At 45.5% G+C, this 19,036-nt stretch overlaps 1 protein-coding gene across 3 annotated transcripts in view; it reads right to left on the reverse strand.

Moving 5' to 3' along the window:
• The window catches only part of mns1 (meiosis-specific nuclear structural 1), a 53,623-nt gene extending 35,061 nt beyond the window's left edge, over positions 1–18,562 (reverse strand). The window contains exons 1-6 of one of the 3 annotated variants that reach the window (XM_072564989.1): positions 18,417–18,562; positions 15,119–15,346; positions 6,783–6,910; positions 5,528–5,630; positions 4,561–4,790; positions 53–269 (exon numbers count right to left, since the gene is read on the reverse strand). In XM_072564989.1, coding sequence (XP_072421090.1) covers positions 53–269; positions 4,561–4,790; positions 5,528–5,630; positions 6,783–6,910; positions 15,119–15,346; positions 18,417–18,419 — 909 coding nt within the window. In that variant the 5' untranslated portion in view covers positions 18,420–18,562. The other 2 variants (XM_072564988.1, XM_072564990.1) reach the window with 2 other exon arrangements.
• Positions 18,563–19,036: the final 474 nt, after the last annotated feature.

Consider the following 19,036-nt stretch of genomic DNA (forward strand, 5'->3'; position numbering starts at 1 on the left):
GGAGTATTTTGAAAATGTGTATGGAGACTGGAAATGTAAACAAATTTGTTACCTTTTTGTACAACATATTTTTCTGTTCATCTCGTTCTCGAACTTTGGCCATTCGGTCATCCTCCCTGCTTTGTTGTGCATTAGCGAACTCCTTAACTTGTCTGTTCTCTGCTTCCATTCTTTCACGTTCCATTTGTTTCCACTCAGCTCGTTGCTTCTGGAATTCCTCAATGTACCTCTGAGTTTCCCTCCTCTTCTCCATCTTCAGCTGTCTGTCCCTGTATTAGTATAACTGAGTTAAATAGCTGTGGTGATTGTGATTAGTCTCATCAAGAGATCCATTTCTAATATTACAACCAATATCATTTAGGAGCATAAATATTAATTTATTAAAAGTTGAGAACTCAGTCAGTACTGCAACACAAATATGAAAAGTGGCTGGACTTATTATTTGTTTGTAAAGAGACAATGTGATCAATTCACATGAGCAGAATCTTACAGCAATCTGAGCAACATTTTGCTGCACTTGTTTTGCCTTTGCTGAGCATGGAGAAGACTTTCTTGCTAAACAGCAGTAAGTTGTCAATTAGGACAGATTATTGCTTGTTAAACACATTTAAATAGCACAGCTCTCCTCAATAATGTTTAGCTTCCTATCTTACCAAACATGTTAAACAAGTTACACATCAAGAAATCTCAACAAGGAAATCTGAATGGGTATCTGGCAACTTCAGCTCACTTTTGGTTGTGAACAGCCTCCACATTGATAAGTACCATATAGCATCTCAGGGCACCAACCAAACGGATCCCTTATCTAGGTGCACAGATAGGATAAATAGACAAAGGCTTTTCCCTGGGGTGGGGGAGTCCAGAACTAGAGGACATAGGTTTAGAGTGAAAAGGGAAAGATAGAGAGACCTAAAGGGCAACTTTTTCATGCAAAGGGTTGCAGCATTTAAAAGGCATCTGGATGGGTATATGAATAGGAAGGGTTTGGAGGGATATGGGCCAGGTGCTGGCAGGTGGAACTAGATTGGGTTGGGATATCTGGTCGGCATGGACAAGTTGGACCGAAGGGTCTGTTTCTGTGCTGTACATCTCTATGACTCTACAGATACTGGCATCCAGCATTTGCCAACTACTCACAACCATCATAGTACCTGTTCAATTCATTTACAGGCTGCTTAGGGAGAAAAAGTTTGCATTGCAGTAACACTGGCAACCAGCACTGAAAGGATGCAGCAGGAGGGGGAGGGGGGAGGGGGAAGGGGGAGGGGGAGGGGGAAGGGGGAGGGGGAGGGGTGAGGGGGGGAAGGGGGAGGGGGGGGAGGAGAAGGGGAGAGGAGGGGGGGGGAAGGGGAGAGGAGGGGGGGGAAGGGGAGAGGAGGGGGGGAAGGGGAGAGGAGGGGGGGGAAGGGGAGAGGAGGGGGGGGAAGGGGAGAGGAGGGGGGGGGAAGGGGAAGGGGGAGGGGGGGAGGGGAATGGGAGAAAGGGAAGGGGGGAGGAAGGGGGGAGAAAGGGAAGGGGGGCGGGGGAGAAAGGGAAGGGGGGCGGGGAGAAAGGGAAGGGGGGCGGGGAGAAAGGGAAGGGGGGCGGGGAGAAAGGGAAGGGGGGCGGGGAGAAAGGGAAGGGGGGCGGGGAGAAAGGGAAGGGGGGCGGGGAGAAAGGGAAGGGGGGCGGGGAGAAAGGGAAGGGGGGGGGGGGAGAAAGGGGGGGGGGGGGGGGGAGAAAGGGAAGGGGGGGGGAGAAAGGGAAGGGGGGGGGGGAGAAAGGGAAGGGGGGGGGGGGGAGAAAGGGAAGAAGGGAGGGGGGGGGGAGAAAGGGAAGGGGGGGGGGGGGGAGAAAGGGAAGGGGGGGGGGGGAGAAAGGGAAGGGGGGGGGGGGGGGAGAAAGGGAAGGGGGGGGGGGGTGAAAGGGAAGAAGGGAAGGGGGGGGGGGGGGAGAAAGGGAAGGGGGGGGGGAGAAGGAAGGGGGGGGGAGAAAGGGAAGGGGGGGGGGGGGGAGAAAGGGAAGGGGGGGGGGAGAAAGGGAAGGGGGGGGGGAGAAAGGGAAGGGGGGGGGAGAAAGGGAAGGGGGGGGGGAGAAAGGGAAGGGGGGCGGGGAGAAAGGGAAGGGGGGGGGGAGAAAGGGAAGGGGGGGGGGGAGAAAGGGAAGGGGGGGGGGAGAAAGGGAAGGGGGGGGGAGAAAGGGAAGGGGGGGGGGGAGAAAGGGAAGGGGGGGGGGGAGAAAGGGAAGGGGGGGGGGAGAAAGGGAAGGGGGGGGGAGAAAGGGAAGGGGGGGGGAGAAAGGGAAGGGGGGGGGGAGAAAGGGAAGGGGGGGGGGAGAAAGGGAAGGGGGGGGGGAGAAAGGGAAGGGGGGGGGAGAAAGGGAAGGGGGGGGAGAAAGGGAAGGAGGGGGGGAGAAAGGGAAGGGGGGGGGAGAAAGGGAAGGGGGGGGGGAGAAAGGGAAGGGGGGGGAGAAAGGGAAGGGGGGGGAGAAAGGGAAGGGGGGGGGGAGGGGGGGGGAGAAAGGGAAGGGGGGGGGGAGAAAGGGAAGGGGGGGGAAAGGGAAGGGGGGGGGGGAGAAAGGGAAGGGGGGGGGGAGAAAGGGAAGGGGGGGGGGAGAAAGGGAAGGGGGGGGGAGAAAGGGAGGGGGGGGGGAGAAAGGGAGGGGGGGGGAGAAAGGGAGGGGGGGGGAGAAAGGGAGGGGGGGGGGGAGAAAGGGAGGGGGGGGGAGAAAGGGAGGGGGGGGGGAGAAAGGGAGGGGGGGGGAGAAAGGGAGGGGGGGGGGAGAAAGGGAGGGGGGGGAGAAAGGGAGAAAGGGAGAAAGGGAAGGGTGGGGGGGTGGGGGGAGAAAGGGAATGGGGGGAGAAAGGGAAGGGTGGGGGGGGAGAAAGGGAAGGGTGGGGGGGAGAAAGGGAAGGGTGGGGGGGAGAAAGGGAAGGGTGGGGGGGAGAAAGGGAAGGGTGGGGGGGGAGAAAGGGAAGGGTGGGGGGGGAGAAAGGGAAGGGTGGGGGGGAGAAAGGGAAGGGTGGGGGGGAGAAAGGGAAGGGTGGGGGGGGAGAAAGGGAAGGGTGGGGGGAGAAAGGGAAGGGTGGGGGGAGAAAGGGAAGGGTGGGGTGGGGTGGGGGGTGAAAGGGAAGGGTGGGGGAGAAAGGGAAGGGTGGGGGTGGGGTGGGGGGTGAAAGGGAAGGGTGGGGGGTTGGGGGGAGAAAGGGAAGGGTGGGGGGAGAAAGGGAAGGGTGGGGGGAGAAAGGGAAGGGTGGGGGGAGAAAGGGAAGGGTGGGGGGGAGAAAGGGAAGGGTGGGGGGGGATGGGGGAGAAAGAGAAGGGTGGGGCGGGCGGGCGGGTGGGGGGGAGAAAGGGAAGGGGGGGGAGAAAGGGAAGGGTGGGGCGGGAGAAAGGGAAGGGGGGGGGAGAAAGGGAAGGGTGGGGCGGGAGAAAGGGAAGGGTGGGGGGGTGGGGGGAGAAAGGGAAGGGTGGGGGGGTGGGGGGAGAAAGGGAAGGGTGGGGGGGATGGGGGGAGATAGAGAAGGGTGGGGCGGGCGGGTGGGGGGAGAAAGGGAAGGGGGGGAGAAAGGGAAGGGGGGGGGGGGGGAGAAAGGGAAGGGGGGGGAGAAAGGGAAGGGTGCGGGGGGTGGGGGGAGAAAGGGAAGGGTGGGGGAGAAAGGGAAGGGTGGGGGGAAAAGGGAAGGGTGGGGGGAGAAAGGGAAGGGTGGGGGGAGAAAGGGAAGGGTGGGGGGAGAAAGGGAAGGGTGGGGGGAGAAAGGGAAGGGTGGGGGGAAAGGGAAGGGTGGGGCGGGAGAAAGGGAAGGGGGGGGGGGAGAAAGGGAAGGGTGGGGCGGGAGAAAGGGAAGGGTGGGGGGGTGGGGGGAGAAAGGGAAGGGTGGGGGGGATGGGGGGAGATAGAGAAGGGTGGGGCGGGCGGGTGGGGGGAGAAAGGGAAGGGGGGGAGAAAGGGAAGGGGGGGGGAGAAAGGGAAGGGGGGGAGAAAGGGAAGGGTAGGGCGGGAGAAAGGGAAGGGTGGGGGGGGAGAAAGGGAAGGGGGGGAGAAAGGGAAGGGTGCGGGGGGTGGGGGGAGAAAGGGAAGGGTGGGGGAGAAAGGGAAGGGTGGGGGGAAAAGGGAAGGGTGGGGGGAGAAAGGGAAGGGTGGGGGGAAAAGGGAAGGGTGGGGGGAAAAGGGAAGGGTGGGGGGAAAAGGGAAGGGTGGGGGGGGTGGGGGGGGTGGGGGGAGAAAGGGAAAGGTGGGGGGAAGAGAAAGGGAAGGGTGGGGGGGAAGAGAAAGGGAAGGGTGGGGGGGGAGAGAAAGGGAAGGGTGGGGGGGGAGAGAAAGGGAAGGGTGGGGGGAGAGAGAGAGGGAAGGGTGGGGGGAGAGAGAGAGGGAAGGGTGGGGGGAGAGAGAGAGGGAAGGGTGGGGGGGGGAGAAAGGGAAGGGTTGGGGGGGGAGAAAGGGAAGGGTGGGGGGGAGAGAAAAGAGAGAGCAAGAGAGAGAGCGAGAGAGAGAGATTACTCATACAGAAGAATACATATTAATTTTATTAAAACTATATTATGGATAAAATTCAAGATATGCTAATTAGAGAAAGTCTACCTCTGATCTTCTTCATAGATCTTTCTTACAATTTCATCAACTCTCAGTTTATCTTTTAGGAATTCATCATATGCTTCCTGTCTCCTTTGTTCATTTTGATCAACTTGCTCTTCGAGCTCCTTCTGATATTTTACAGCTTTTGCATGACGTTTTTGTTCCTCCTTCATTTCCTCTGCTGTGGCTTTTTCATGCTCTTTCTTCATCAATTTAGCAATCTCAGCCTCTCGTTTCTAGTGAAGAGCACAACTATATCTATGACTCCAGAACCTGCAGCTTTCACCGCCTTGCCCACCCTCTCCAAATCAACCATGCTTTAGCTCTTGACAAAAATCAATTTTAGTGAACACAATTATAAACTGTGCATAATCCATAACTTTAAGCATTACAGAAGCATATCTGGCAAGTAAACAAAAACTGCCACAGCTTTATTTGAGTACCACTTTATCAAAGTATGAAAATTGATTACTGAAAGACTATCTTTTGGAACCCAAATCACACATATGTGGATATGGAAGTTCAATTTCTAGAACGGATCGTGGTGACTAAGAAAAATTGGAAAATATTTTAATCTCAAAAGGTTTCGTAGGGGATAAAATTAGTTAGAAATAAATTACAAGTAAGATTAAAGTTAAAAAAATTAAAATGGCAAAAAGGATGAGGGTGAGTAGAATTACTTAAGAATTAGCATTTACTTGAGCAATGCATGGAACTAATATGGACTATGATACATTGTTAGAATATGTGACCCAAAACCTTGTGAAAATAAATTTGAAGAATAACTCCCTGGACTTGCCAGCAGTATACAAAGAAGCATGCAACATAATATGTATGCATAAACAGGCAGTCAGTAAAGGGATCAAATATAGGTGATTTCTGGCCTTGTAACATAAAAGCTAATAGTCATGCAGGACCCTATTTTTGAGCTGATCTTATTAAACTGTTGACACACAATAAGCAGAGCACTTACAATCTTCTCTAAACGATTTGCTTCTTTTTCAGCTATCTGGACAGCTCTTTCTTTGTTCACATAAGCAGCCTTCAATTTGGCTTCCAACTCACGAAGCTCAACACTGAATTAGATATGCAAAAACACAAGAATTAGTAAGAACATAAAAACAATGAAAAGTAGACCAAGTGTCATAGTCACACTAGCTTCACTTTGAAATGGTATATTGGGCTGAAGTTTATTTGTCTATCAGAAATGATTTAGTTCCATATTGCACCAGTCACAGCCAACAAACAAGTCTCCACAGTGAATATTTCACAGGGCACTGCTGAGATTACAGGCAGAGAACTGTGCACAGTATTGGTACCTTTATTTAATGAAGGATATAGGTGCAGTGCAGAGAACGTTTACTAGACGAACACCAGAAATGGGCAGGTTGTCTTACAAGGAAAGGTTCAACAAGCAAGGCTTGTATCTGCTCAACTGTTGAAGCATGAGAGATAAGGTAATTGAAACGTGAAGGTCTGAAATGGGATGGACTGTAGGAGTGATTAAATTTCAAAGGGGATGATTGTTTACACAAAATGGGTAGCAATGCAACAAGTTTAAAAAAAGATGAAAATAGCAATTGCAGTACTATTGCTGCTTTGTATTTAATAAAAAGCAAAATATTGCAGATGCTGGAAAACTGAATTAAAACCAGAAAATGATGGAAATACCCAGGTCAGACAGCTTGAAAGAGCCAAAATCTTACATTTAATACTTATTCATGAATCAATCTATAATCTAGTACTGGGGAGCCAGTAAGTTCAGTTGGCTGGATGGCTGGTTTGCAATGCAGGAGTGGTAATAACAGTGTGATTCAATTCTCATCCTGTCTAAAGTCACCACAAATTCTCTGCCTCCTCAACCTTACCCTTCACCTGAGGCATGGTCATCCTCTGGTTAAACCCACCACCAGTCCTCTTGCTTTCTCTCTCTCTCTCTCTCTCTCTCTCTATTGACAGAGCAGTATATGGTCCTCTAGGACTATGGTAACTTTCACTTTCGGAATCTAGTTTGATTTGTGGTCAAGGCTAATCTGAGAAAGGAAAAATATAGATTTATTTTCTCTTCAGTATATTAATAATATGTTTCTGGTCACTCAAAAAAATTCCTTAGGGATTTCCTTAATTTTCACAACAGTGAATTACCTTCCAAAAGATAATTAATTAGTTGTGGGGTATTTATAGCAAGTGATGAGGTAATATATAAATTTGACATGCTTCTCTGTTACCTGTTTTCTCTGACTTGCTGTCTCATTTTTTCATCTTTTAGATTTTCATATTTTATTCTTTCTAGTTCCTTGGCAATTCTCTCCTCTTGTTCTAATTGTTTTGCCTTCAATATTTTTCTTTTTTCTGCCTATTACAAATATTAGAAATAGTCTATTAGAAATAGTCAGGCAAGTAAAGCAGGAGAATCACATATGAATGTTACTAGTGATCAATGCAACTTAATTTATACATGTCTGCACATGAACTACATTTTGTTTTATTGAATAATAAGTTAAATTGAAATATTTATATAGCAGAACTTCTTCTCAGCAATTCAATCTCCATAGTTCTTTGCTTGAATTTTCACAGCTTTGAGCAAAACAACACTGCATTTGAAATAACTCAACCTTAGAACTAAACTCAAAATTTATTCAGTAAATTATCTTTTTCTCCTTGCCTAGGGATTGGTGTTCCATACATGCATGACCCACATTTGGGTATTTAAGTTATCAACCAATTTCTAAAATCCACTAATATGAAGGTATGGAGGGTTTCATTATAATTTTTTCTCCTGAGTTTCATTTACTTTTAAAAATTGAAAGTAATGTAACCTTTGCCTTGTAGTATTACAAAGCATTTACAACACAGAAATAGGCCGTTTCAACCAACAGGTCCTTCCCACTTAATGCTGAAAAAAGGGATAGTAGAATTTATTTTAAAAACAAAAATTAGAAAGCAGCAGCATATTTTCTATAAAGCATCCCATTAATGCAATGGAGGCACAAATAAAACTGGGTTGCTATCATTTGATTTTTTTTCTTCAATTACCCTCCAGCACCTCATTGGCTGCTGAGGATTTTTCACACCAGCCTTGATGGTTCTTTATCAATCAATTTGCTCAATGGAAAGTGCAACAATTCAAGACTCAAATGATAAATTACATTGGCAAATTAAACAAATTATTTTATTCCTTTTGCTGATGCAGCTAATACTGTAGCTTCATCAGTTTTGCTAACTAAGGAACCCTTTCCAACAACTAGATATTAAGAGTTAAATGACACATGAAGCTTTTCAAGTTGATAAGCTGCTCAAGAGCTTTCTCTACCTGAGCACTATAAAAGTTATTCATCCACTTGTGGGACATGGGTGTTGCTGGTTGGCCAGCATTTAGTGCCCATCTTTAGTTGCCCTGGAGAAGGTGGTGGTGAGCTGCCTTTTTGAACCGCTGCAGTTACATACTATAGGTTTCCCCATGTTGCTCTTATGGATGAAATTCCATCATTTTGACCAGGCAACAGTGAAGGAGTTGTGAAATATTTCTAAGTGAGGGTAGTAAGTGGCTTGGCAGAGAACTCGCAGGTGGTGGTGTTCCCATGCATCTGCTGCCCTTGTCCTTCTGGAAGGATGTGGTTGGAGGTTTGGAAGGTGCTGTGAAAGGATCTTTGGTGAAACTTTGCAGCATATCTTGTAAATAGCACACACTCCTGCTACTGAGTCATTGGTGGAGAGATTGGATGCTTATGGATGTGGTGCTAACCACATAGGCAGTGTTGTCCTGGATGGTGTCCAGCTTCTGAGTGTTCTTAGATCTGCATCCATCCAGGCAAGTGGGGAGTATTGCATTACATTCCTGCCTTATGCTTTGCACATGGTAGGTAGACTTTAGTGAGTCAGGTGAGTTACTCACCACAGTATTCCTTGCCTCTGAGCTACTCTTGTAGCTAATGTATATATATGGCCAGTCCAGTTGAGCTTTTGATCAGCAGTAACCCCCAGGATGTTGATAGCAGGAGATTCAGTGATGATAACACTATTGAATGTCATGGGGAGGGTGGTTAGATCGTCTCTTATTGGAGACGGTCATTGCCTGGTATTTGTCTGGTACAACGTTTACTTGCCACTTGTCAGCCAAGTCTGGATATTGTCAGGATCTTGTTGCATTTGAATATGGACTGCTTCAATATCTGAAGAGTTGTAACTGGTGCTGAACGTTTTGCAATCTTTGGCAATAATCCCCATTTCTGACCTTATGATGGAAAGGCGGCCGTTAATGAAGAAGCTAAAGATGGCACCCTGTGGCACTCTTGCAGAAATACCCTGGAGCTGAGATGAAGGCCGTCCAATAACCACAATCATCTTTTTATCTGCCAGGTACAAGTCCATACAGGAGAGAGCTTGACCCCGTCTCCCACTGATTCCAGTTTTACTAGGGCTCCTTAATGCCATACTCAGTCGATTGTGACCTTGACGTCAAGGACTATCATTCTCACCTCAACTCTGGAATTCAGCACTTTTGTCCATGTTTGCACCAAGGCTGTGATGAGATCAGGAGCTGAGTGGCCCTGGTGGAAACCAAACTGGGCTTTATTGAGCAAGATATTGCTGAGTAGGTGCTGCTCGATAGCACTGGTGATGACACCCTCCGTCACTTTGCTGATGGAGGGTAGACTGATGGGGCAGTAATTGGCTGAGTTGGGTATGTTCTGCTTTTTGTGTACAGGACATACCTGCTCAACTTTCCACATCTGCCCATGGATACCAGTATTGTGACTGTATTGGAACAGCTTGGCTTAGGGAACATCAAGTTTGGAGCACAATTCTTCAGTGTTTTTACTGGAATGTTATCAGGCCCGTAGCCTTTGCAGTATTCAGTGCTTCCAACTATTTCTTGACATCACGTGGAGAAAATCTAATTGGCTGAAGACTGGCATCTGTGATGCTGGGGACCACAGCAGAAGACTGAGATGCATCATCCACTTGGTACTTCTGGCTGAAGATTGCAGAGAATGCTTCAACTTTTCTTTTGCACTGATGTGTTTGGCTCTTCCATCATGGAGGATGGGGATATTTGTGGGACTCATGGTTATCAGCAGGAGGTTTCCTTTCTAGGGTTTAACCTGAAGCAATGAGACTTCATGGGATTCAAAATCAATGTTGAGGACTATAAGGGTAACCCACTCTACCAACTGTATACCACTACTGTTGAGTACCTCAACATCTGCTGAGGAAGGATAGCACACAGTTATCAGGAGGTTTACCACTGGCTCTACCAACTGTATACTACTTTGTCACACAACATGATGCAGATTATTCTTATGTGAAGGCGGGACTTTGTCTCTACAGGACTCTGCAATGGTTGCTCTTATGTCTACTGTCATGGACAGTTGCATCTGCAGCATCATATTGGTATGGATGAGATCATGTATGTTTTTCCCATCTTGTTGGTTCCCTCACCACCCAACAGCCAGGACCTTTAGAACCTGAACTGCTCGAACTAATTTGCTGCTGCTGAGCCATTCTTGGTGGTGGACACTGAAATCCACCACCCAGAAATCTCCTTGTCATCTCAGTATATAATCCAAATGTTGTCCAACATGGAAGAGTACTGATGAGTACCTCAACATCTGCTGAGGGAGGAAAGCATATCGTTATCATGAGGTTTCCTTGCCAGGATTTGACCTGAAGCAATGAGACTTCATGGGATCTAAAGACAATGTTGAGGACTACCAGGGTAACCCACTCTACCAACTGTATGCCACTTTTCCATCACCTCTGCTGGGTCTGTCCTGCTGGTAAGACAGGACATATCTAGGGATGGTGATGGTGGTGTCTATGATCCTGTGAGTATGACTATGCCAGGCTGTTGCTTGACCAGTATGTGAGACAGCTCTCCCAATTTTGACATTATCTCCCAGATGTTGGTAAGAAGGACTTTACAGAGTCAACACATTGTTGTTTCCACTGCTTAAGTCAATGTCAGGTGGTCTGTCCAGTTTCAATTCCTTCTTGAGACTACATAGTGATTGATACAACTGAGTGGTTTGCTAGGCCATTCCAAAGGGCTGGTGAAGAATTAATCACATTGCTCTCAGTGTGGAATTATATGTAGGCCAGCTAGGTGAGGATGGTAGATTTCCTTCCCTGAAGGACATTAGCAAGCCAGAAAGGTTCTTCCAATGATCAACAATGGTTAGCAGATTCTTAATTCCAGGTATTTTTTATTGAATTCAAATTCCACCATCTGTGATGGTAGGATTCAAACTCGAATCCCCAGAATATTAACTGGATTTCTGCATTAATAGTCGAGTGATAATGCCATTAGGCCATCACCCTCCCTGTTTGAACTTCAAAACAACCACAACTCAAGCCTGTATTGATAAATATTGTTTAACAAAACAGGGGATGCTGTAGAATCATTTTTCCCTGCATTTTATTCTCAAAATGAATTCAGTTATAGAATGACCATCTGTAGCAGATCAGTCAGTAAATCCTATTGGAAACTTTATTCTTAACCAAGGACATAAACATATGCTGTACCTCAAGATGCGAGGCTACCAATTACAGAGCTTAACATTTTTATTATTCTTCTTTTCAAAACACTCCATACTAACAGTATAAATTTATAAGGTTAAAATTCTGTTTTTTTTAAATAAAGGAAGCATTATAATTTAATTCTCCTTTCAGCATTAAATCTCTATTCTAATAGCAACTACAAAATGAAGATTCCAGACTGTGCTTCGCCAAATATGAAAATATAAGAAAACTCTATTCTTCAAACAGGTCAAAAAACATTCTTTGCAGCATGGCAATCATATTCTGATAAAGGAGGATTGATCCAAAATGCTAACTTGTTTTTCTGTCCACTAATATTGCCTAACCTACTGAGTTTTTTCAGCATTTTCTGACTTTATTTCAGACTTTCATCACTCGCTGTCTTTCAAAGAGCAAAATACTAATTTTAGATTATATGAACTTACAAAACTATTGTCATACAGAAGATCAGAATTAGCATAAAGGAAGGCTTTGTTTTTCTACATCTCTACAATATCTCAAAGCACGGAAGGCTACTGGCTGGAAGAAATGGAAAGACCTGATGTACGTACATACATTCATAGATTATTTTCGTATAAATGTATCTTCTACCCTGCAAATGTACCCAAGCCAGTAAACTCACTTCTAGTGATGACTTCTAACATACTTTGGGATGTTTGCCTTAAACAGTACTGTTGCATTCCTGTTTTTGTCCATTTCATAGAAGACCAGAATGCACTCGAAACAATGAAGCTGAAAGTTCACTGGGAACAGGATGGATATATAATTATATTTCAATATAGCAAGCCAACCGGAGCCAGAACACCAAAAAGTATAGCCAAATCTCTGCTTCAAGGATACTTGCAAGCCTAGGATGAAGGAGAAAGCGAGGACTGCAGATGCTGGAGATCAGTCAAAAAGTATGGCACTGGAAAAGCAGAGTAGATCAGACAGCATCCAAGGAGCAGGAGAGTCGGCGTTTCAAGCATAAGCAGTTTATCAGCAATGTGGGCGGGGGACCCAAGGGGACTGAGGGGGAGGTAGCTTGGAAAGCAATACATAGATGAAGGTGGGGGATGACGGTGATAAGTCGGAATTGATCAGTGGGAAGAAAGGTGGACAGGTAGGACAATTCAAGAGGTTGGTGCCGAGTTGGAGGGTTGGATCTGTGATAAGGTGGTGGGGGGTGGAGGGGAGATGAGGAAACTGGTGAAATCATCATTGATGCCGTGTGAGCGGAGGGCCCGAAGGCGGAAGATGAGGTGTTCTTCCTCCAGGCATCAGGTGGCTTGGATTTGGTAGTGAAGGAGGTCCAGGACTTTCATGTCCTTGGTGGACTGGGAGGGGGAGTTGAAGTGGTCAGCCACAGGACGGTGGGGTTGTTGAGTGTGTGTACCCCAGAGATGTTCGCTGAAATGTTCCACAATTTGGCGCCTCGTCTTCTGAATGTAGAGGAGACCATATCGAGAGCAACTGACACAGTAAATTAGGTGTTTTAATGTGCAGAAAAATCTCTACTGAATGTGGTAGGATTCTTTGGGACCTTGGTGGAAGTGAGGGGCGGGGCAAAGGGGAGGTGTGGGCACAGGTTTTACACCTCTCGCGATGACAAGGGAAAGTGTTGGGAGTGGAGGATGGGTTGCGGTGGCGTGGACCTAACAAGGGAGTTGCGGAAGGAATGGCTTCTGCAGATACAACACATTATCCTCTGCCAGTTCTGCCACGTACAGTCAGACCTCACCACCAGAAATATATTTCCCTCCTGACCCCTATCTGCCCACTCATATACCCTGTATCTATCCCTCTCAAGACTCTGTCATCCTCAGTACTTGTCTCCCTACCTATTTTTGTGTCATCCTCAAACTTGACAATAGTACATTTACTTACCTCATCCAAGTCCTTAAAAATATTGAATATAATTGTGGGCCCAGCACTGATCCCTATGGCACTCCACTAGTTGATAGTTACCAACTGCAAGGATCCCCTTTACCCCCAACTCTCTGCCTTCTATTAATTAGCTAATGCTCTATTCATGCTAATATACAATGCCCAATGGCATGGGCTCTTAAGAAGCCTTTTGTGCGGTAACTTAGGAATGCCTTTTGGAAATTCAAATACATTACAGCTACTGATTGCCCTTTATTTATTCTGCCTGTTATTTCCTCGAAGAATTCCTCAAAGATCAATTTTTGAGACATGATTTCCTCATCATGAAGCCAAGCTAACTCTGCTGGTTGCATTATATATTTATAAATGCTTTATTATTATATTCTTTGCAATAGTCTTGAACATTTCCTTAATGACAGATGCTAAGCTAACTGGTTTGCAGTTACCAGCCATCAAACTGGTACTGTGATTCATCAGGCTGGCAATAGTAGAAGCTCTAGCATTAGAATGATAGACGCACAGCAAGCCAATGGTATGCAATATTTATCCCATGTTTGACCAAAATCTGACCACTTACTTCTCTCTCCCATCCACCAACATTTATAAAGTCCAAACTGCACACAATGTGCTTAGACATGTCCTGCCTTGCACCAAGTATTGCATAACCATTAGCGCTTTCCTTGCTGAACTACACTGGCTCTCATTCCTGAACACATTACATTTAAAATTTTTGACTTTTTATTTACAGGAGAACCTCGATTATCCAAATGCCAATTATCCAAAAATCGGATTATCCGAAGGAGATCTCAAGGTCCCGACAGAAACATTACATCAAAGACATGTGTCCAACACTGATCATGTCTTTTAGTTAGTGATTAAAAATGCTGCCAAGAACAGTCCTGGACTGATGGGAGCAAAGGTACCACCTCTAAATGACTGACCTCCCACACCCCCTCTCTCTCTCTCCCCACACTTTCCCTGAAGTTCTATACAGGCGTGTACCCTAACACCCACCCCCTTCTCAGATAATCTCTCCAATATTGTCCTGTACAGGACAGAGATGGAATCTGACAAACTTGCAGTAAACTTGTGTGTGTGTGTGTCAGACAGAGTGATGAGGGTGGGGCGGGCGGTGGGGGTAGCTGGGGCGGGGGGGGGGGGGAAAAGAGGGTGGGCAGTGGTGTTCGGGGCAGATGGTGGGCAGTGGTGGGGGTGGACAAGGGAGTCAGTAGGGGGCAGTATTGGATGGGGTTTGGGGTCGGGCAGGGGAGCGATGTTGGGGGCAGATGGGGGCGGTGTTTGGGCGTGGAGTTGGACAGGTTTTTGGGGGGTGGGGAAAGGACAGGGAGGTTGGTGTTGGACGGGGTTTGGAGGTGGGCGGGGGGACGGTGTTGGACGGGGTTCGGAGGTGGGCGGGGGGGGGCAGTGTTGACGGGGTTTGGGGCAGGCAGATGGTGTTGGACGGGGTTTGGGGAGCAGGTGGGGAGTGGTGTTGGGGGCAGGCAAGGGCATGCGCGTGCTGTGCTGCTGCTAGTCTTCTGGACGGTGAGCAGACTTAATACAAAACTCTGAGCCCCAGAGGAAAGGCATTGAATCAATTAACCGAATAATCAATTATCCAAACGAAGTAGTTTCTGCCTATCTCGTTCGGATAATCGAGGTTCCTCTGTACTTTAACAGTCCTGAAACACCTATTTCTGCAATTTCCTGCAAGGCAAATGTCCTCCAGAAAATGTTGTTCCTTTCATTCATATGCATCCCCTTCCCTTTTGCCTCTTAGGTGGTACGACTGTCTGAAACTCCTTCCTGAAGTGTCTTCACTCTTCACCTCTAAAAACAGCAAAAGCCACGCTAAATCATCTTCCTGGTCTCCTCCTTCTCCTTGATATTCCTTCTGCTTACATATATTTGGGGAATGCAAATTTCTCAAGAATTAATTATTGTAAACACACTCACCTGTTTACTTACAGGAAGCTGAACGCTGTGTTGAAGCAAGAATAACAATGATAAGTGCCTAAATACTTAAAGAGAATGAGTTTTTTATAAAACAACAGAATTCCTCACAAAACATTAGGAGATCCCTATTTGAGATTATTGATACAGTCCCTATAAATTAAAACTGTGAAAGAATAATGAAGAACTTTAGTAATTTCTTTACCTTTATAATTGCTTCTTCCATCATTTTCTCCTGTTCTATATCCTTTATTATCCTTTGGAACCGCTTCATTGGTGCCAGTTCATCAGACCTCAATCTGGACAATATAGACTTTTCTTTATCCAATTTTTGAAGAAAATGTGCAAACACTGAATCCTCATCAATCTCAGTGTCATCTTCCAATGGTAGACTCTCTTGATTTTTCACAAATTTAGTTGGGCAAGAGTAAGCCTGTGAATTATAAAGAAATAAGTGTATATTACATAAAGAATTCCCTCCTCCAAACACAGTCTGCAAGATATAGAAAATAAAGTAAGTTAACTTCAGATGTCAAAATTCATTTCAATGGTATCTGTAATTCTACTGATTCCCTGGATTAATGAGAATTTAATTGTCTACAAGTGAATATAAAGTTTTTACATATGTAAAATGTTTGCACCCAAACTAGCATGGCTACATACCGAAATAAGAAGAAAATAAACAATCCTCCATACATACATTGCAAATCAGGTGAAATAGTTTTATGGACCCATTATTTTTTCTACAGACTAGTTCCTAACAGTCAGGAAAAGGTTCAAATCCCACCTGAAGTCTACTAAGCACATGCTTTTTTTGGCATTAGGTCATCTGCATTGGTCACAGGTCCAAAAGCAGACTTGTGCGAAATATGTCAGAGGTGGAAGTGGAATATTATGAAAATAAATACAGGTAGTTTTGCGACAACACACGTTTCATTGCTTTAACGCGAATTGGGGACACAGTTTCTAAAGCGTAAACTTTCAAAGCCTGTATTGGTTATAATGTGATTCCAGCTCCATTAGTTTAAATGGTGCTGCCATTACATGATTTTCTTACAAGACAGGATTGCATGAGAACAGAACTACCACGTTATTGCAGAACCAACTGTATAAAAAGACCAAATAAACCAATGTTTGACCATTCGTAGACAAAATGTCCAGACATGTTACAAAACATTAAAAAATGTTTCAATTTGTAGTCTTTGCCAAAGTTAAAGCAGAAGACTAAGCAACATGCAAAAATTAAAGGAAATCCTAGATGCAAGCATAAATCTATAGGCAAGTGGTTCAATAAAAGATGGTGCTGCACCAAGTGGTTTCAAGGAATGCCCTCTGTATACTCTCCCACACAGTGCAGGCTTACGATCTCTGTTTGCATCAAACTTCGGGGTTGCGGTCCAAAACACTGCCTAGGTTGGGGAAATCAGAGATGAGGAATCATGAAAGTGAAACTGCCAACAAAAGTGAGGGCTATATTTAGTAAGTATGTATGGAGAAAAAGACATAATTTAATATCAAGGATGACAATCCATTTGAAGGCTTTAATGACATCATGTGCATGGTGTGGTGCCACTAAGAAAGGATCTCCAAGGGCATCTGTTAAATATGTGGACAATGACCTGGCCTGGATGGCCATTGATAAAATTTGAGCTGTTCCTCTAATTCCACAAGTTACCACATCAGCCCGGGCACACACTCATCTGGATAAGCATGTCCAGAATCTTCCAGGAAGGTTAAACTAACGGAAGTGATGAGATTGCAGGTTTCATTAGACTACTGGTGGTGATGTCTACTGTCAACAGAAGGTGCACCATCGAGAAGGGGATCTGATGTCAGATTTTAGGGTGTGATGTGTTCAGGTAAGAAATATAGGATTTTAGTTGAGTGCATGGTTTATTTTGAAGCTGTGGCTTGGGGGTATGTCATTAGCTGTCAATCAGTTGCATTTTTTGAGGAGAACTTACATCCACTCCTGTGGCTGAAAAGTCACAAACAACCTAATCCAAAAATAGTTTATCATCACTGTAGACTGTACATTGGCATGCTTGTAGCACCTCTAGTACACCAGAACAAAGCTCAAGTTAAGAGTGAATCTCATCCAGAGACTGGCTGACCCATTTTGGGGAAGTAGAACCAAATCCAAAGCTTCACCCATCCTGGTCTACCCAACAACAAGCAACTAAAGGGAGTGGTTGTGGCAGAAATCATATAAGCATCTCAACATCGTCTCTTGATCAAGATAGGCTTTCCCAAATAGTAGGTGAGCTTTACAGGTTCCTGGTACAACCTCTTATTTGGTTTTGGATTAGGAAAGTGCCCTAACTGGTTTCATAGGAATTCAGGAAAGATTGGGCCAGCAGGATCATGGGTCCTATGATGCATGATTTGAAGGAACCGGTATTGGACTGGGGTAGACAAAGTTTAAAAATCACACAACACCAGGTTATAGTCCAACAGGTTTATTTGTAAGCACTAGCTTTCAAAGCGCTGCTTCTTCATCAGGTGGTTGTGAAGCAGGACCATAAGACAGAATTTATAGAAAAAGATTAGTGATACAATAATACATTGAACAAATCTTGTTAAGTTATTAATCTTTTACAATGGATTTGCTGATTTCAGTTCTTTAATATGTAAATCCCAGAACTTCTTTTAAATCACATTCTCAAGATAATTTAAGGTTTTATAACAAAAGGTGACAACTCAGCTCAGAGAATACCTTAAATGTGTGAAGTTAGAGTCTGTGTCCCAATTTCAAAAATGGAACTTACAAATATTACATGGATTGACTGCCTGCATTAACTGTTTGCAGGTTCTGCATTTTTTCAGCAAAGTAGGATGTATCTGCAAATATAATTCTGCAAATACAAATTCACCCCATAAACTTTTGTGTGTGCATGTGCAGGAGAGAGAGACAGAGTGAGTTCATTTGCATTTGAGTACAATTGTGTGAGTGTGAGTGCACATGAGGGTGTGTTTATGTGTGTGCAAGTTTAGTAAACTGTGTGTGAGTGTATGTGATGGGGTATGAGCCTGTGAGAGGGTGCATGTGGGAGGTGTATGAGAGAGGGTCTGCGTGAGTGTGTCAGAATGTAAGAGTGTGAGTGTGTGAGAAAGAGTGTATCGTGGAGTGGGGTCACCTGTAGTATAACATGAATCCAAGGTTCCGGTTGAGGCCATCCTCATGGGTACCGAATTTGGCCGACGATGCAGCAACCCGAATCTTCTCACACAAAAACAGAAAAATGCTGGAGAAACTCAGCACCATCTGCGCGAAGAAAACTCCCGAATCTTCTCACTTTATGAACACTGTCACCAGAGGGCACCAGCTGCCTTTTGGAGCAGATATTTAAAATTTGCTCAACATCAAAGCCTTAGCACTAACGTCAGTAAGATAACTTTGAGATCTTGACCGGGCCCCACGCAAGTAATTCGAGTCAACAATGAGCAGAACCGTGAAATGTCAATACATACTGACGATATCACACTCCCCAATCAACACTTACCATCTTTTACAGTGATAGTGTGTGACCGTGTTTTAGAAATTATAATTTCTGCAGCTACAAACAACCCAGCAGCTCTCCCCCGTGATGCGGACTGTTTACCCTGGAAACGCTGTTGGGCGCCTTTTCTCACCACACAATAAGAGCCGCTCCGATTGGTTGAGACACACTTTACAGTTGATGGGGTTCCTTTGGCAACGCTTCTGGTGAGTCTCTGTAATTACTTCAATGGTACAAGTTAAAACAATTTAAAGGAAAATAACATTGCATTATTTAAATAGATAATTTTCGGTCAAAACACACGCTCCTCTACAGTTCAATGGAACAACTTTCCTCTTCCATTCAGATACATGTGTCACATTCACAAATTTTGTTTTGAATTTTAAACAACAGCTAGTTTGGAAACAACAAGGATTCAGAAATACATTGCGATGATAACCACTGTAAACCTAGAGTAATAAGCATGGGGTACAGTGCCCTGAGAAACTCTTCAGGGAACAGTCTTGATTTCTGTGCTCAAGTCCTGAAGTGGGACTTGAACCAGGTGTCTTGTGATTGACAGGAAAGACTGCCAACTGAGCGTAGCTTACGTATTTTGAAAACATCATATCTGCAGCAGCATC

This window comes from Chiloscyllium punctatum, chromosome 48 (genome assembly GCF_047496795.1).
Source record: "Chiloscyllium punctatum isolate Juve2018m chromosome 48, sChiPun1.3, whole genome shotgun sequence".
Classification (NCBI taxonomy): Eukaryota; Metazoa; Chordata; class Chondrichthyes; order Orectolobiformes; family Hemiscylliidae; genus Chiloscyllium; species Chiloscyllium punctatum.